Source organism: Netta rufina (assembly GCF_964035555.1).
Source record: "Netta rufina genome assembly, chromosome: 2".
NCBI lineage: Eukaryota > Metazoa > Chordata > Aves > Anseriformes > Anatidae > Netta > Netta rufina.
The window spans coordinates 60,088,004-60,101,970 of record NC_140124.1 but is presented as its reverse complement, the minus strand read 5'-3'; the positions used below and the strand labels follow the sequence as shown (position 1 = coordinate 60,101,970).

The window sequence follows — 13,967 nt, the reverse complement described above, 5'->3', positions numbered from 1 at the left end:
GAACTAAGGCTAGAAAATTACCTTGCTCTGTTTTCTGTCTCTAAATGTCTCTAAAACTGGCCATGATAGAGAAGACTGAGCCAGGCTACTCAGAGGAGCACGGAAAGAAAAATAGAGCAATGAAAATTCATCATGAGATGGTACAGCACTGCAACAGGCTGCCCAGAGAGTCTGGGCAATCTCTGTCCTTGGAGATATTCAAGGCATGCGTGGACACAGTCTTGAGTAACCTGACCTAGCTTTGAGGATGTCCCTGCTCTGAGCTGGAAGCAGACTGAATGGCATCCACAAGTCTATTCCAGCCCAAATTATTCTGTGATTCTAAATCCAAACTTAAATGAAAGATCCGTCACAGGCCTGACTGAAAGAGAGGAAGAGGCAGTAATGGACACTCCACAGCCTGTGTATGTGATTAAGAAATGCACTGAGAAATGCTAATCACAGGGAAAAAAGGAAGACTGTCTTGCTCCCATTTTCAGTAAATCCATGCTAAAGTCGTTCATAAGATAGAAGAAAAAAAGCCCTTATTTTTCCAAAATATGATAAATCCAGCCTGATACACTGTCCTACCCTGTTTCTTGTGAAGTTACTCTGAAAAATCAAAGGAGGTGAAAAACAGACCACATTTTAGGTCAGTAATTTTTTGGGACCAGTCTGAACTTTTTACACTTTCAGGCCTCAAATGAAGCAAGACAAAATACAGTGTAAGACGTGTGCAAAATGAAAAGGGAGCAATCAAACTGCACGCATATTCCAAGTATCATCAACTGATTGGTACAAACAGGCAAGGAAAAATTAGCAGGATTAAAAACAGTGCCAGACAGTCCCAGACTGATCTATTAAGCCCTCTGTATTTGTGCGTAGGTGTTTGTTGCAAGGGTAGCAAGCAAAAGGCTTGAGCAAGTGAATATGCATGCACGCTTGCAAAATTTTAGCATGAAGTCAGTGTCAGGCACTTCCCTCCAGTTGTTAGTGTGCAGGTTTGTTTAAATTTTCTGAAACAGTTACAATTAGCCACAAAACTTATAGTGTCAGCAAAACAGAAGTATCAGTTTATGCAGACCATGGCTAGATCAACAAGGAAAGGTCAACCAGGAATTTTATGATCACAGGCCAGATTTGCTGCTGACGTTGCCAGACAGATTCCCTAAAAGCAAGGAGAAACATGGCTTCTGATATTGAAGGGATACTCAAAGTAAGATTCCCCTTACACTAGAATATATGTATACACATTACCAGATGTAATTTGCAGAAAACCATGCATCTAGCTATGACTAAATTCAGTCCCACGCAGAGCCAGTACGGAGACCATGTGGCAATAATCTTGTGCTAGCATAGTGAACTGAATTACATTTAACCAACAGAGCCTCATCCTGCTGCCAATAAAATCATCCTGAACACGAAAACCTTTAAAGAATGGGTACTACCATGATTTGATACCAAATTCATCACAATTTGTAATAGGCATAAAGACTAAATACTGTGATGGATATAATCGGTGTTTCTCAATGTGTGGCTCTGATTGGAATTCTTTATTCAGACTAAACTCCTACACAATCCAATTAAAGATCAGGTTTTGTATTAAAACAGCTCAAAACATTGGAAAAAAAAATAAAAAAAGAAAAAGACATTGCGAATAAACGTAGCCTGGATAGAAAGCTAGCTGACATTGCTTTCTGCACATTTCTTTCTGCTATATGATAGTCCACTACATTTCAGTGAGATTACCAATAGAGTAAGACGTCTTTTGGCATGAGGATGAATTACAGAAGAGCTTGTGCTGATGAAAGACCCTTCCCTGATTTATCCAATACATATAAATCATTGCCTTTCCTGATGAAGGGGGCAAGAAAGGAAGAATTTTATCACTCCTACACTTGTCAGAGACTAAAGGATCAGTCAGATGCCAGATGGGAGTACAGGCATTTTCTCATGTCTCTGGTAAAATTAGCTACTGCAGATTTTATGGACCAAGCAACGATACGTGTCTACACATCCAGGATTTGTTTTTGAAATTACGCTCTTTACTATATGTCAGATTTACCTAATACAAAGAGTAACTGGATTTTATTCTCTACACGTACACTCTTCTGGAAGATATGAGATATTAATTGTAAATCTTAGCTATTAATGATTTTTATAATACTTCTATAAAAATATATTATGCCAGACACATCAGTGCTGATTTTTTTCCATATTTAAACTTCTAGTCCTATTTTCTTATTTTTCAGTATATGCAAAGATATTAAGAAGTTGCTAATTTTCCCTTTAATTTTAAATAGCTAGCCCCACTAAAACTCAAATTCACATCAGGAGGTGCTGGCCTTAACCATTGAGCATTGTATCACTTCCTTCTTATATTGGTACTATCTAGTGGGTATTGGACCCAGCTACTTCAGTGTTTACTAAACTCCAAATGCTTTAAGACTGAGTTATTTAATTCTCATAGCATCATAGATTATATAAAAGTAATGCAGCCATCTGTTTGGGTTCAAATTATATTAACACATGAGTGTGTTTGCTTGCCATATCGACATGAAGTTATGACAAAATTCTTTAAGATGGCATATGTGAAAGACAATTTTTTTTTTAATCTTAGTTCCTAAGAATTATGGAAAAGGATGGAGGAAAATACCATGCCTTCTCTTCAAACAGTTGCATTTCATTGAAGAACATCTACAAAGAAAATCTATTGTACCCCATTCTGAACAGATAGACCCTTGCAGTAAATGTGGTAAAGCAAGGGAACTTACCTAGTGGCTTTTTTTATCTCATACAGACATTGGCTGCCTACCAGCGACCCATTGTAACCAGCATCCTGTGGCAGTCCAGTGTTCATTTCAGTGAACTCAAGGATTCCCGCTGATTATTCTCGTTTACTTCAGTGGAGGTCCAGTCCAGCCATGTATCAGTGTCAAGTGTATGCCTTTTACTTGTCTATTTTGTAATTGTTCAACAGTTCTGCTGTTGTGCAGCAAACTAATCTGATCTTAAATTCTTCTCTTTCTCTCAAAAGCATTAGTTTAGGGATAAGAAAACCAGATAAACTGTGTTTAGGATGTGAACTGCATTTTTTCCTAGCTCACTGAGAACACAAATGCAATTTCTCCCTTCTGCAGTACACAGAGATACACCCCTGCCCAGGCACAGGGCTTTACACTTTGCTTCTTGCCTGACCAAGTAAAGGCTTAGAAAACTCGTATCTTGCTAGGGCAGATGCTGGATGGAGATGAAGTTGTAGATAATGCATTGTGCTTTCATGGGATAACCAAAAGCATTACTGCCTCCAACTACTGTATCTGCCTGGAGTCTCTATTTCTAGACATTTGAGGGGTGGAGAGTGGAAACCCTCCATATCACACAGTCAGGCATGAGCTGCACAGAAAAGGAAGTTCAGGAATAAGGAATTGAGTTCCAACAACCCTAAATGAAGCGAGGAAGGTCAGGAGGAGCTGAGCCTCTTCAAAAGTACCAGAGCTTAAAATTTTGAATGAAACATGCTCTTTGTTTAACTCTTCCTAGTAGTGCAGCAGGTAACTTTGACTTGACAGGAAAGCACCTGGCTCACTACTGCCATACCTAAAGCTGGTTTAAAAAGGGAAACCTGTTGGTATACAGATCTTAGAATGGAAAGGAGTTTGTGACCCTTTTTAGAAAGCCTTTCTCCATTTTTCTGCTGCTATTTCCACTTATTTTGCTTATTTATTGTTAGACAATAAAAAAGACAGGAATTCATCACAATCCCCCTGAGGTTTTCTATTATTTTTTGGTCAACACTTAATGACAATAGCTTCCCAGAAGCAGAATTGAGAATACCCTGAACTGCAGAGAGAGAGAGAGAAGAGGAATGACAACTGATTTGCATTTGAGACTGTTTTTTCACTGCCTTTTTTTTTTTTACCAGGTCCATTAAATGTGCAAATATTCCAAGAAGTATTAATGTGTAATAAATTTTGCTTGATTGCTGACTCCTTTCATGCAAATCAGGAATCTTCTTACATAAGACAGTGTAAGAAAAAAATCCTTCTTTCAGCCAGAGAAGTGAAAAGTCTGTGCTGGGTTTATATCACTTCTTCAATCCTTAAAACACTTCCCATACCAGATACTAATGAGCAACCCAACAACTCTATTAAATAGTGTACTTCATAGTCAAACTGAAAATTGGATTCTAGAGTGGGGAGAAAAAAAAAAACACAAACCAAAACAACAACAAACACACAATTTATTGCTCACATAAATAGATCCTCCTGAAAAGTGACTTCACAGCCTTGGTGCTGCATAGTGCCTCCTTTAAAATATACTTTTCAGAGGGAAGGGGTACAGCTTCATCCACAGAGTCACTATATACAGAAAGCTTCCTTCACTAAAAATAAACAAACAAAAAACTGAACAGCACAGTACAAGTTGAAACATTGACAGAAAAACACCATACTCAAACTTGTCATTCATTCTGCAGCCTGCGAATGCGTGTTATAAAATATTTGTCAGTTAGAGCTTGTTCCTCTCTGTCCTGCCATGTTGCTATGTCATGACTCTTGGAGATCTGACTGGGTAAGATGCCATACAAAAGGCAGGTGTGTTTGTCAGCTAACAGTTGCCTAAATTCCTTCCGGATTTGTTTTTCAGTTTGGCTGTCAAATTGACCTGGATCCTCAGCCAACTTGTGAATTACTATTTATTTTTACCCTCATATGCAACTTTGGGCAAAAAACACTGGCACTATGCTTGCAACAAATATAATCTTGGACTAGTGCTACAGGCAAACATAATGCTAGGGTGGTATTAAGAATAAAATATTCTTCAGCCGTGTAAAACATCTGCAAGGTTTGCCTTCTCTGAAGCATGCTTTTTAGACCCTGCCTGGAACTAGAGATTTCATAGGAGGCTGTTTTTCTTTTGTTGTTGGACTTGAAATACAACAGGAGCAGCCGGCAGAAGTAAGCTCAAAAGCCATGGGGCACACACAGCACCTTGACTCCACTGAATGTGGAGATACAGAACTGTCGGGCTACATCCTAAGGCAACCAGCTGGGTGAAATTCCTGTGGACTCAGCTGGAGCTTCCTACAAAAATAAAGTTTGTGAATATAGCCCACTGCAGACTGCTTCAGCTTATGCATTTGCTTTTATGCACTGGTGTCTTAACTGCTAGTTAACTTTGCTCTCCATTTCACCTTCTCTGTCTTTCATCTTTTCCCCAGCCTTGCCTATGTGGGGTGCTGTCACTTTATTCCTAGCTTCCCATCACTGGGAGGACCTTGGTTAGCCCTACAGATGCCAAGTGAATAGCCAGGTTCCACTCTGTCTGCCTCACCTCTTCTACAAAACAGAGGGCAAATATAACAAAATTACCTTTCAGCAGAAAGCTTGCAGTGTTTGAAGGTTTGGTACTGATTTTTAAACATGCAATCATCTTTGAAGAGTGTAGCTGTGCTCACCTCTGAAGGAACCAGATGCTGCAACAAAAGTTGATTTTTTATTTTTTTAATTTTATTTATTTATTTTTTTTAAATTGCTTTGGTGGTTAACTTTGCAATAATTTGTTCAGGTAGCTCTAAAAGAACAGAGGAAGGGAGAGACTGGAGATGAACAAACATGAAAGAATATGCAACTGTGCTGATACTAATTCTGCTCACATTTTTGCTGAGAATTAAGTAGGACAACACTTAGAGATGAGCAAGTCACATTTTTGGCAGTTCGCAAGACTGTCACACTATAGGGAATATGTTTGTTTTTTTTTTTTTTGTTTTTTTTTTCCTTTTTAAATCCAGAAGGCATTGCAGAACATAGAGGGAGGGTTGTAGTATTTTTTAAAATCAAAAGGATTTCCTTGTATTGTTATACTTCCACATTTCTTGAAACCCAAATTCCATATTTTGAATTCATATCTCATCTGAAAACATCAGATTCATTTCTGGACCTCATCCAGGCATCTTCTCACCTGGACATTGACCTCATTCTGCTGTGGTTGTTTTCCACTCACTGTTCCCCATGTAATGAGTCTGCTCCTTTAACGCTTCCTGAATGCAGTCCCACAGTGACAGTGCTGTGGTTGCAGCATCCAGCCATGCCCTGCCTGGAGCTCCTTCATTTAACATTTTATGTTTTTCTTCCTCTGTTTTTCTTGCCTTACCAAGGTCAGCTTCAGAGACTGCTGCCCTAAGCCAAGACTGGGCCAACCTGCTCCTTTCCTCTCTTCAGGCCTGAGCTTACCCTTGACTTTTCACTTTTTCTTTGGTCTGCCTTTGACTTTAGCCGTTCTATCACCCTTGTGATACAAACGTGTTTAGTACAGACCTGGAAAACACGAAGCAGTCAATTAATTTATTTCCCATCTGATTAGCATATTAACTGTTCCTTATGTAAAAATAAGGAACAAAATTTGTCCTATACTTAAAATTGTTGATCATTTTATTTTGGCAAAATGATTTCATGATCATAGCCGATCTGTTTCAGCAGTATAATCTTATGTATTTTAAAATTCATCCAAACTCTGTACAGTGGCTAGAGCAGCATGAAAAGACAACACTGTTCCACCCACATAAACAAAGCTAAAAGCAGATTAAGCTGATAATGGCATCCACACACAGAACTGCACAGGTTTAAAAAAAATATCACATTTTTATCTACTTCTCTATATGTCCCACATGCAAGTCTTTAAACAACTCCCTGAATCTAAACTGAGCATATGAATTTTATGTGAAAAATCAGTGTATTTTCGCAGATCTTAGAGACTGATTATTCTTCACAGAAAATGCATCATCTTTATTCAATTAAACTTCTCTATATGCAGTGTTTTATCTTTGTGCTTACACATATTAACCGTCATGCAGGTGGGTCACTTAATTAGGCTTTGCTGAAACCTGAAGTGTGAATCATCAGTAGAAATAACTGTGTTCCCATAGCACTGCAGACCATCATCTACCTCTGCTACACACCAAACCCTTATACTTCTGTAAAAGCAAATGTTCACTGACAATCACAATCTGGAAAAAGAAATTCAGATTCTCTGTGTTCTTTAGGCAATTTTTAATTTTTAACAAAATGCAGGTTTGAGAAAATAAGGTATCAGTCTATTAATCTAGTATTTTTCAAACAAAGCTGGACTGAGAGTTCTCAGCGTGTGCAGACACACATGTGAGCATATGTGTATGTCACAACAACAGCATTTTGTGAAATGTTTCTGGAAAAATAGTAAGAGTTTCCATTTGTTAATCTAGACTTTACATTATTTTTCAAATGATTTGTTTTAGCGACAACTCAGGGATTTGGCAAGCATTCCTCTTGTCTTTTGTATCATAGATAGAGAGGATTGATTGCAGCTCACAGGCTGTATCACTGGGCTCGGTATCACCATAAACTACAGATTTAACAATCTTGTAGGTGCAAAAAAGTGGGATGAAAGACTCCAAGCTGAGAATTCAAGGGAGCATCAAAGGAATTAATCTACTACAGAGGCAGGCAGAACAAAGCGGAGGATCTTATCTGGAAGTAAGCAGGAGCTTTTTGTCATAAAAATAATGGGGGTTGAAAAAGAAGGAACAAAAGAAATAACTGAGAAGTAGTAGTGGGGCACAGGGAGTCAGAGACTTGAAATATGGTCCATCCCCTGACATCTCTGGGCCCCTGCCCAAAGAAAGGCCTCTGAACTCTCCCACTGCCCTGCCAACCTTCTTAGTTAGAAAACACCTGAACAGAACTGTACCAAGTGCTTGTCCACACCAGTCCCCAGCTCCAGTGTCTTACAATTGCTCCTGTCCTACAGATAAAGAATATTACTAAGAAAACAAGAAAAGGCTGAGAAGAGGAACAGGCTGTTTCCTACCTTAGCTTTCTCCTAGCACAAATGGAACTTTGGAAACACGTTACACGTTTCTTTACCAAAGGCCTATGATTTAGCTTACACTCAAACTGATTAATGAACTTCAGTTAGCAGGTATACGATTGCTTTTCCAAGTTGCTCATTGGTTTAAGATTCTGGCAACTACTGACAAACTAGCTGTTCATTAGGGCAGGATCAAATTATCTCATATCCAAGAACAGCAAAGGCTCAGCACCATGCAGCACAGACGCTGTGGAGGGAAGCGAGACCCAGCATTTGACACATTCGGGACTGGAGGCTCCAAACAGCTGAGTTTGCAGCCGAGCCCAGTGAACCAAACCAGACAACAGCTCCCCAAGGAAAATGCTCTCCTCATTGAAGCAGTAGAGCCATCTGCTACCCCTTTTCCCCCACCACTCCTCAGTCCATGAGGTAAGTAGGAGGACTGGCAGAGCAGGCAGCAACTCCTGCAAAGGTTTTGGTGGGGGTGAACCCCCCCCCCCACCGTGTGTACTTTGGGAAGGTGGAAGAATCCCCCTGCTATCTGCAGGTGAGTTCAGTGAGCTGTGGTCCTCTTCCTCGGGGAAACTGCATGCATTAACTGGAGGTTTCAAATCTATTTGCTGCTTGGAGGCACAACAAGACATTCCCTCATTTCTTTGCAAGACTGGAGAAGCAGAGGGAGATGCCAAAGCTACCGGGAACCCCAGCATCTCTCCAATACACACCCTGAAAGTCTGACACCTACTCGTGCCACAGCATGAAGGCAGCATTGTGCAGTGGAGCAGCTGGGGACCACTCATAGCAGCCCCTCTGAGCACTAGCAAGGGGCAGACCTTGGTTCAGAAGCACCGAGTTTTAGGCGACACAAAAAGGCAAGGAAGAAAGGGTCTTCTGGAGGGGCAAGGTATAGCAAAGAAGATTGTCCAGACCCAAGCCCAACAAATTAGCAGCAGATCCTTTCTAAAAAGTAAATATATTTATATATATAAAATAAAATAATAATTTAAAAAAAATATATACATATATAAGTGAAATGTGAAATGCATAGAGACAGTTAAATTTCAGGAGACTGCTTTGTAGAGAGAAGGGTAGAAGAACAGATGGACAACCAAGAACTAAAAGAGGAGATGGAAGAAAAAAAAACAAACTGAAAAACATAATTGTCAAGGAAGAACAGAGGAAGAGGTCACCTTGGTATTGACGAAACTTTGGTCAGTGAATGTGGAGATATCAATCCCCATAAAACCAAGGAAACAGCACTTTCATGACTTGATGGAAGCTAAGTGACAATGAGGAAGGCATCACAGTATCTTGGCTGTTACTGTATATGGGGAGAGAACTGGAAACAGAAAAACTGATTCCCTTCCCTCCTGCAGGAAGGAAAGTGTTACACAAGAACCTAACAGGCAGGAGCCCAAGTGTTTCCTCTCCCCTTTTTTACATACTCGGCAGCCAGATGATCAAAATCTACCACTATATTTTACATATCAGAAATTAAAAAAGTCAAAACCAATCAATATTTTACTAGCAGCTACTCTTTGGCCTGCTTGGGAGGGTCATGCAGTAACTCCAGTTAGATCAGAGGTCATGCTGACAAAAAAAGCCCTGTATAAAGAAAAATCACTTGTAAATTTGGAGGCAAAAAGAGAAAACATAAAGGAAAGAAAGAGCAGGGAATACAGGTCTTTTTTAAAGCCATTTATATTAAGCAAGAAGAGAACTTTCTGACTGGAAGTGCCTAAGCGGCATCAAATCATTTTAGCAAAACTGCAAAATCTCCACCATGAAATACTTTCAAAAGCAGGCAAGGAAAGCATTCCTATGGAACAACTTAAGTTCAGCTGATTCCACTTGCGTTTGGAAGAATGACTATGATTTCTATGAGAGGGGAGGGGAGGAAAAGGAAAAAGAAAAAAAAAAGGCAAGTGCAAGGTTTTCATACTAGAACCTAAAGCTAGAAGAATCTGGGCTACATAGTTCAGACCATACCATTCACGCAAGAAATTATTGACTTCTGGTTGGTCTTGTTTGTCTACTCGGAGATTAACAATTAGCTTTTCAGAGGTGGAAGCGCCTCTACCTTGCATGTGTCTGCGGCAGCATGGTCCCAAGTGTTGGGGTCTGTCGTAGCACTATCATGGGTTCAGTGTTTAGAACATACACGGGGCCAATGTTTTGAACCACTAGACAGTAAGTTGCTTTTATGAACCTGAGATTGCTAGAACCCTATCGTCGCACTTGCAGGCAGATGGAATACATGTAACATGTCTTTCATGAATATATCCCAAACGCATACTATCTAGAGCATGTGGTGGGTACAGAACTATCAGTTTCCCTTCTTGGGGGTTGTATTTACATCTTTAACCACTAGTTACTCCTGCAAAGTTCTCATGACCTAGAGAATTTAATGCCGTACCTTTTGAATGGAACCAAATATACTACTAACTGGAAGCTGAACGTTCAAAAAAGCATGAGTTGCATTTTCAAAAGCCACTTAAAACTCCCAGAAGCTGCCTTACTGTTTCAGAAGTGTTGTGACAACACCCAGTCTGTGCAGTTAAAGGTGCTAGGATACAAAGGGGAGAACAGGGAGGTAACTAGTGTTGTAAATTGGGCTGACAGCTTTAGTTCAAGTTTTCAGAGGAATCTAGGGACACAAACTCAGTGTTTTCATCCAAGTAATCTTGTCCTCAGGACTGCCTGAGCCAGCCTGAGTTACAAATACACCTGTTCAGTTTTCAGTATAAGCAGATATTTAAGAATGTCAGTGTTTCGTTTACTTTTATGACTGGGATGTAGGCTCCTAAAATGCTCTGATGCATTTAAAACTTTAATCCAGATCATTCAGCTGACTGTTGGCAGCTTCCAGCAGATGCTGCAAGCTCAGCACATCCATGCTGCCTGAATATTGGGAAAAAGTCATTGAAGAAAGGCAGTGGAGAACAGCACAGTTTGGTACATTGGACACTAGAATTAAAGTCAGGGTGTCAGGGCACACATGCTACTGAGAGTGCCATTTTTTGCATGACATTAAAAACGGACTGACCAATAATTATTTCCGGTCATTTAAATTCCTGTTTCATTTTGAGAACTAGCTTGGTCCAGCCCACTTTGGACAATTAGATCCTTACCCTCATTTAGCCATAGGATATTTTGTAATGTGTCAATGACGTTTCCCCAGTATGAAGTAATTTACAAGTATTTATAGACTATTATAAGAAAATAAAACATTATTGATGTTATCAAGCCTAATACACAAATATCAAGAGTCTACCGTATCACATAATAATCATCATCATCATTTTTGTTTAAACTATGAAAAAAGTATCAAAGGATGTACCTATGAAACTCTTGGATTAAGCACTTCTAATGCAAGACAACTGGATTTATCCAATGAGATATTTCCTGTGTTGTCATATAAATAAGGAGCAGTCACATGTATATAGGCATATACACTACCTAGACCATGAAACTAAAATTTCTCCTAGACTGCAAAGAAATGATCGCATCATTAGAAAGACAATTTCTATAAAGCTTTATGCTTTATAGCCATTCCATGCTTTTAATACAGCTGCCACACCAGTAATAAATAATAGAAAACTATTTACAAATGTGTTATAAAGCCAGTTGACTATAGAGACACATTAAGAAAACTGCAGGTGCTCAAATCCAAAGTAGGCAACAAGATAAAACAACTCAGAATGTGTTTAAAATCCCTCTAGGCCAATGTGTTATTACACACCCATCGGAGATCCATCCTGTTCACACCATCAAATACCAGACTGTTAATTCCTAGACTTTTAGCTCTTAAAATTTAACCTACTCAATGACAGTCACCCTATAAATAAATAAAAAACAGTAATTATGTGTCATGCCCATTGGGGGAAGTGGGGCTTCTGGGCTTTTATTTATCTATTTGAAAACAAACAAGAAATCCACGGTATTTTAGCAAGAATAATGAAGGATTTTGCATCTTACGTTGTGCAACCACAGATGAATTCAAGACTGACCAGAAGCATAGGGATGAGAGAACAGGTGGACACAGCTCACACAGTAACTCCATATGCATGCCATGGAGAAAGAAGCAGGGAAACTGAACTGCACGGTGCACTCTGCTGCGTCAGACCACCGGCAGCTTTTATTACCCGTAAATATGCAACATTTAGACCCAGGGACACAATAAGGACCAGCCACCACAGATGCCACGACGATGCCAATACACGCAGGCCAATCCAGCCCATTTTTCCCCTCATGAGCACAGCAAACCACCAAGGAGCAGGCAGAGCAGCCCAGCCATCAGAGCCCACTAACACACCCCAGTCGTTCCCAGGGTGCTGCTCCAGGGCCAGTGCGTGAGCTGCCTTTGCCACAAGACCAGGACCAGGTGTGCTCTGGGATGCCCATGCATTTCTGCTGGCCTCCCCTGGCTGAGCAGACACACTCGGAAGCAGTACATGTGATTTTGTCTTAACCTGTGATTCACTGGACAGTTAACAGTAACAACACCAGCAAATAGCACTGACCTAGATGCCAGGAAACAAACAGTATTTGTAGACCTCTACTCCAGCTACCAACCCAGCTCAAGTCACACCATAAAGTCTCCAGATCCCCTCAAAATATTAAAGAATTTATTATTTAATTTAAAAGCAGTTACAATCGAAACCTGAAAGAATGGAAATGCATCATGAGTTTGGTATTGAAAAGTCCAGTGCTTTATGACCTTGTGGGCCAGATATGAGCTTCTGAAAGACAAAATCCATCACCTGCCTGTGATGGTCTCCACCGTTAGATGCATAAATAACAGCATGATTATACATGGGAGTTTTCTACATCAAAGTTGTGATTTTTATTCCCTTAGAGCACTGCAGAGTTCACTGCACGGCACAAAGGCAGCGGGGACTCCGCGGCAGCGAGATATGAGAAGCAGTGGGCATACAGTAATCTCATTCTCCTGAGCCCCGTGACACCGACACGCGGGAGCACAGAGTACCTGCCAGAGGGGTATCGAGGCTTTGTCAGCCCTCAAAGGGACGGTGACACATAGCACTTGGTGACCCCCTAGACTCAAATTCTCGCTGAGAACAGCTTTATAACAAACCACACCGATAGCTGATACGGATGCTGCGCACAGCCACACACGAATGCTTTCATTGCTTGATTTGATGCCTGTGGTCCAGTGTTGAGGTGCAGCGCAGCCAAATGTGGGTTATTTACGTGCAGCATTTACATCTCTTGGCTTTTGCTAGCGACGATCCTTTATCAGAAACTCCCGCAAATTCTCCCTGACTTTGCTGCTTGTTCAGCTAGAGCCTCACACCAACCGGCACCGGCTTTTCTCAGCGACAAACACAAATCGCGATGCTTCGACCGACATCACGACATCCACCAGAGACACCCACGGCCGCGGAAAGCCCCGCTCGGGCTGCTCTCGGTGCACTACCGACCCCACACCGGGGTAGCCCCGCGGTCGTGGCCAGGCCGCTGGCAGCCGGGGATGAGCCGGCGCGGATATTAAAGGCAAGGCAAGGCAAGGCAAGGCAATCCTCTTAGAGAAGGGGCCAGCAGGTGCACCCACCCTGCGCCCACCCGAGCTGCGAGCAAACAGGGGGCAGCTGGGCCGGGCCTGAGGTGGCATCGCCCCCGGGTACAGCCGGGTGAAGCCGTGCCAAGCCCGGCCGAGCAGAGCCGAGCCCCACCGGCCCCTCACAACGCCCGACCCGCTAAGTGGGGCGGTTATATAAGAGCGGCCGCCGCCGGGCAGCGGGGACCCGCTGTCCCCCGTTTCTCCCCCACTCCCTCCAGGCAATGCTGCTGCCTCTCCCCGGCCCCCTCCCGGCTTGCTGCCCCCGGCCAGCACCTTCTCCTGGGCGCGGTTGAGGCGTTTCTGGACGTTTTTGGCGAAGATGCCCGTCTTCATGTCGGCCATGGCTGGCGGCGGGGGGAGCGGGGGGGAGGCGGGCGAGGCAGAGCCCGGCGGCGGCGAGCAAGGCAGGGATGGAGGGATGGAGGGAGGGAAGGACGGCGAGGAAGAGGAGGAGGAGGAAGAGGAGGAGGGCCTTAAAGACACGGCCGGGAGAGGCGGGGCCGCCCGAGCCTCAGGTGAGCCGCGGCCCCCCGCCGGGGGGTATCGTCTCCTCGCCCCC

At 42.1% G+C, this 13,967-nt stretch overlaps 1 protein-coding gene across 1 annotated transcript in view; it reads right to left on the bottom strand.

Moving 5' to 3' along the window:
• AMPH (amphiphysin) overlaps window positions 1–13,750 on the bottom strand; it is a gene marked incomplete at both ends in the record, with an annotated part of 127,161 nt that extends 113,411 nt beyond the window's left edge. Inside the window, one exon of the mRNA XM_084282733.1 lies at window positions 13,682–13,750. Within this exon, the coding sequence (XP_084138859.1) occupies window positions 13,682–13,750 (69 nt within the window). The remainder of the gene's footprint in view (window positions 1–13,681) is intronic.
• Between the last annotated feature and the right edge of the window lie 217 nt (window positions 13,751–13,967).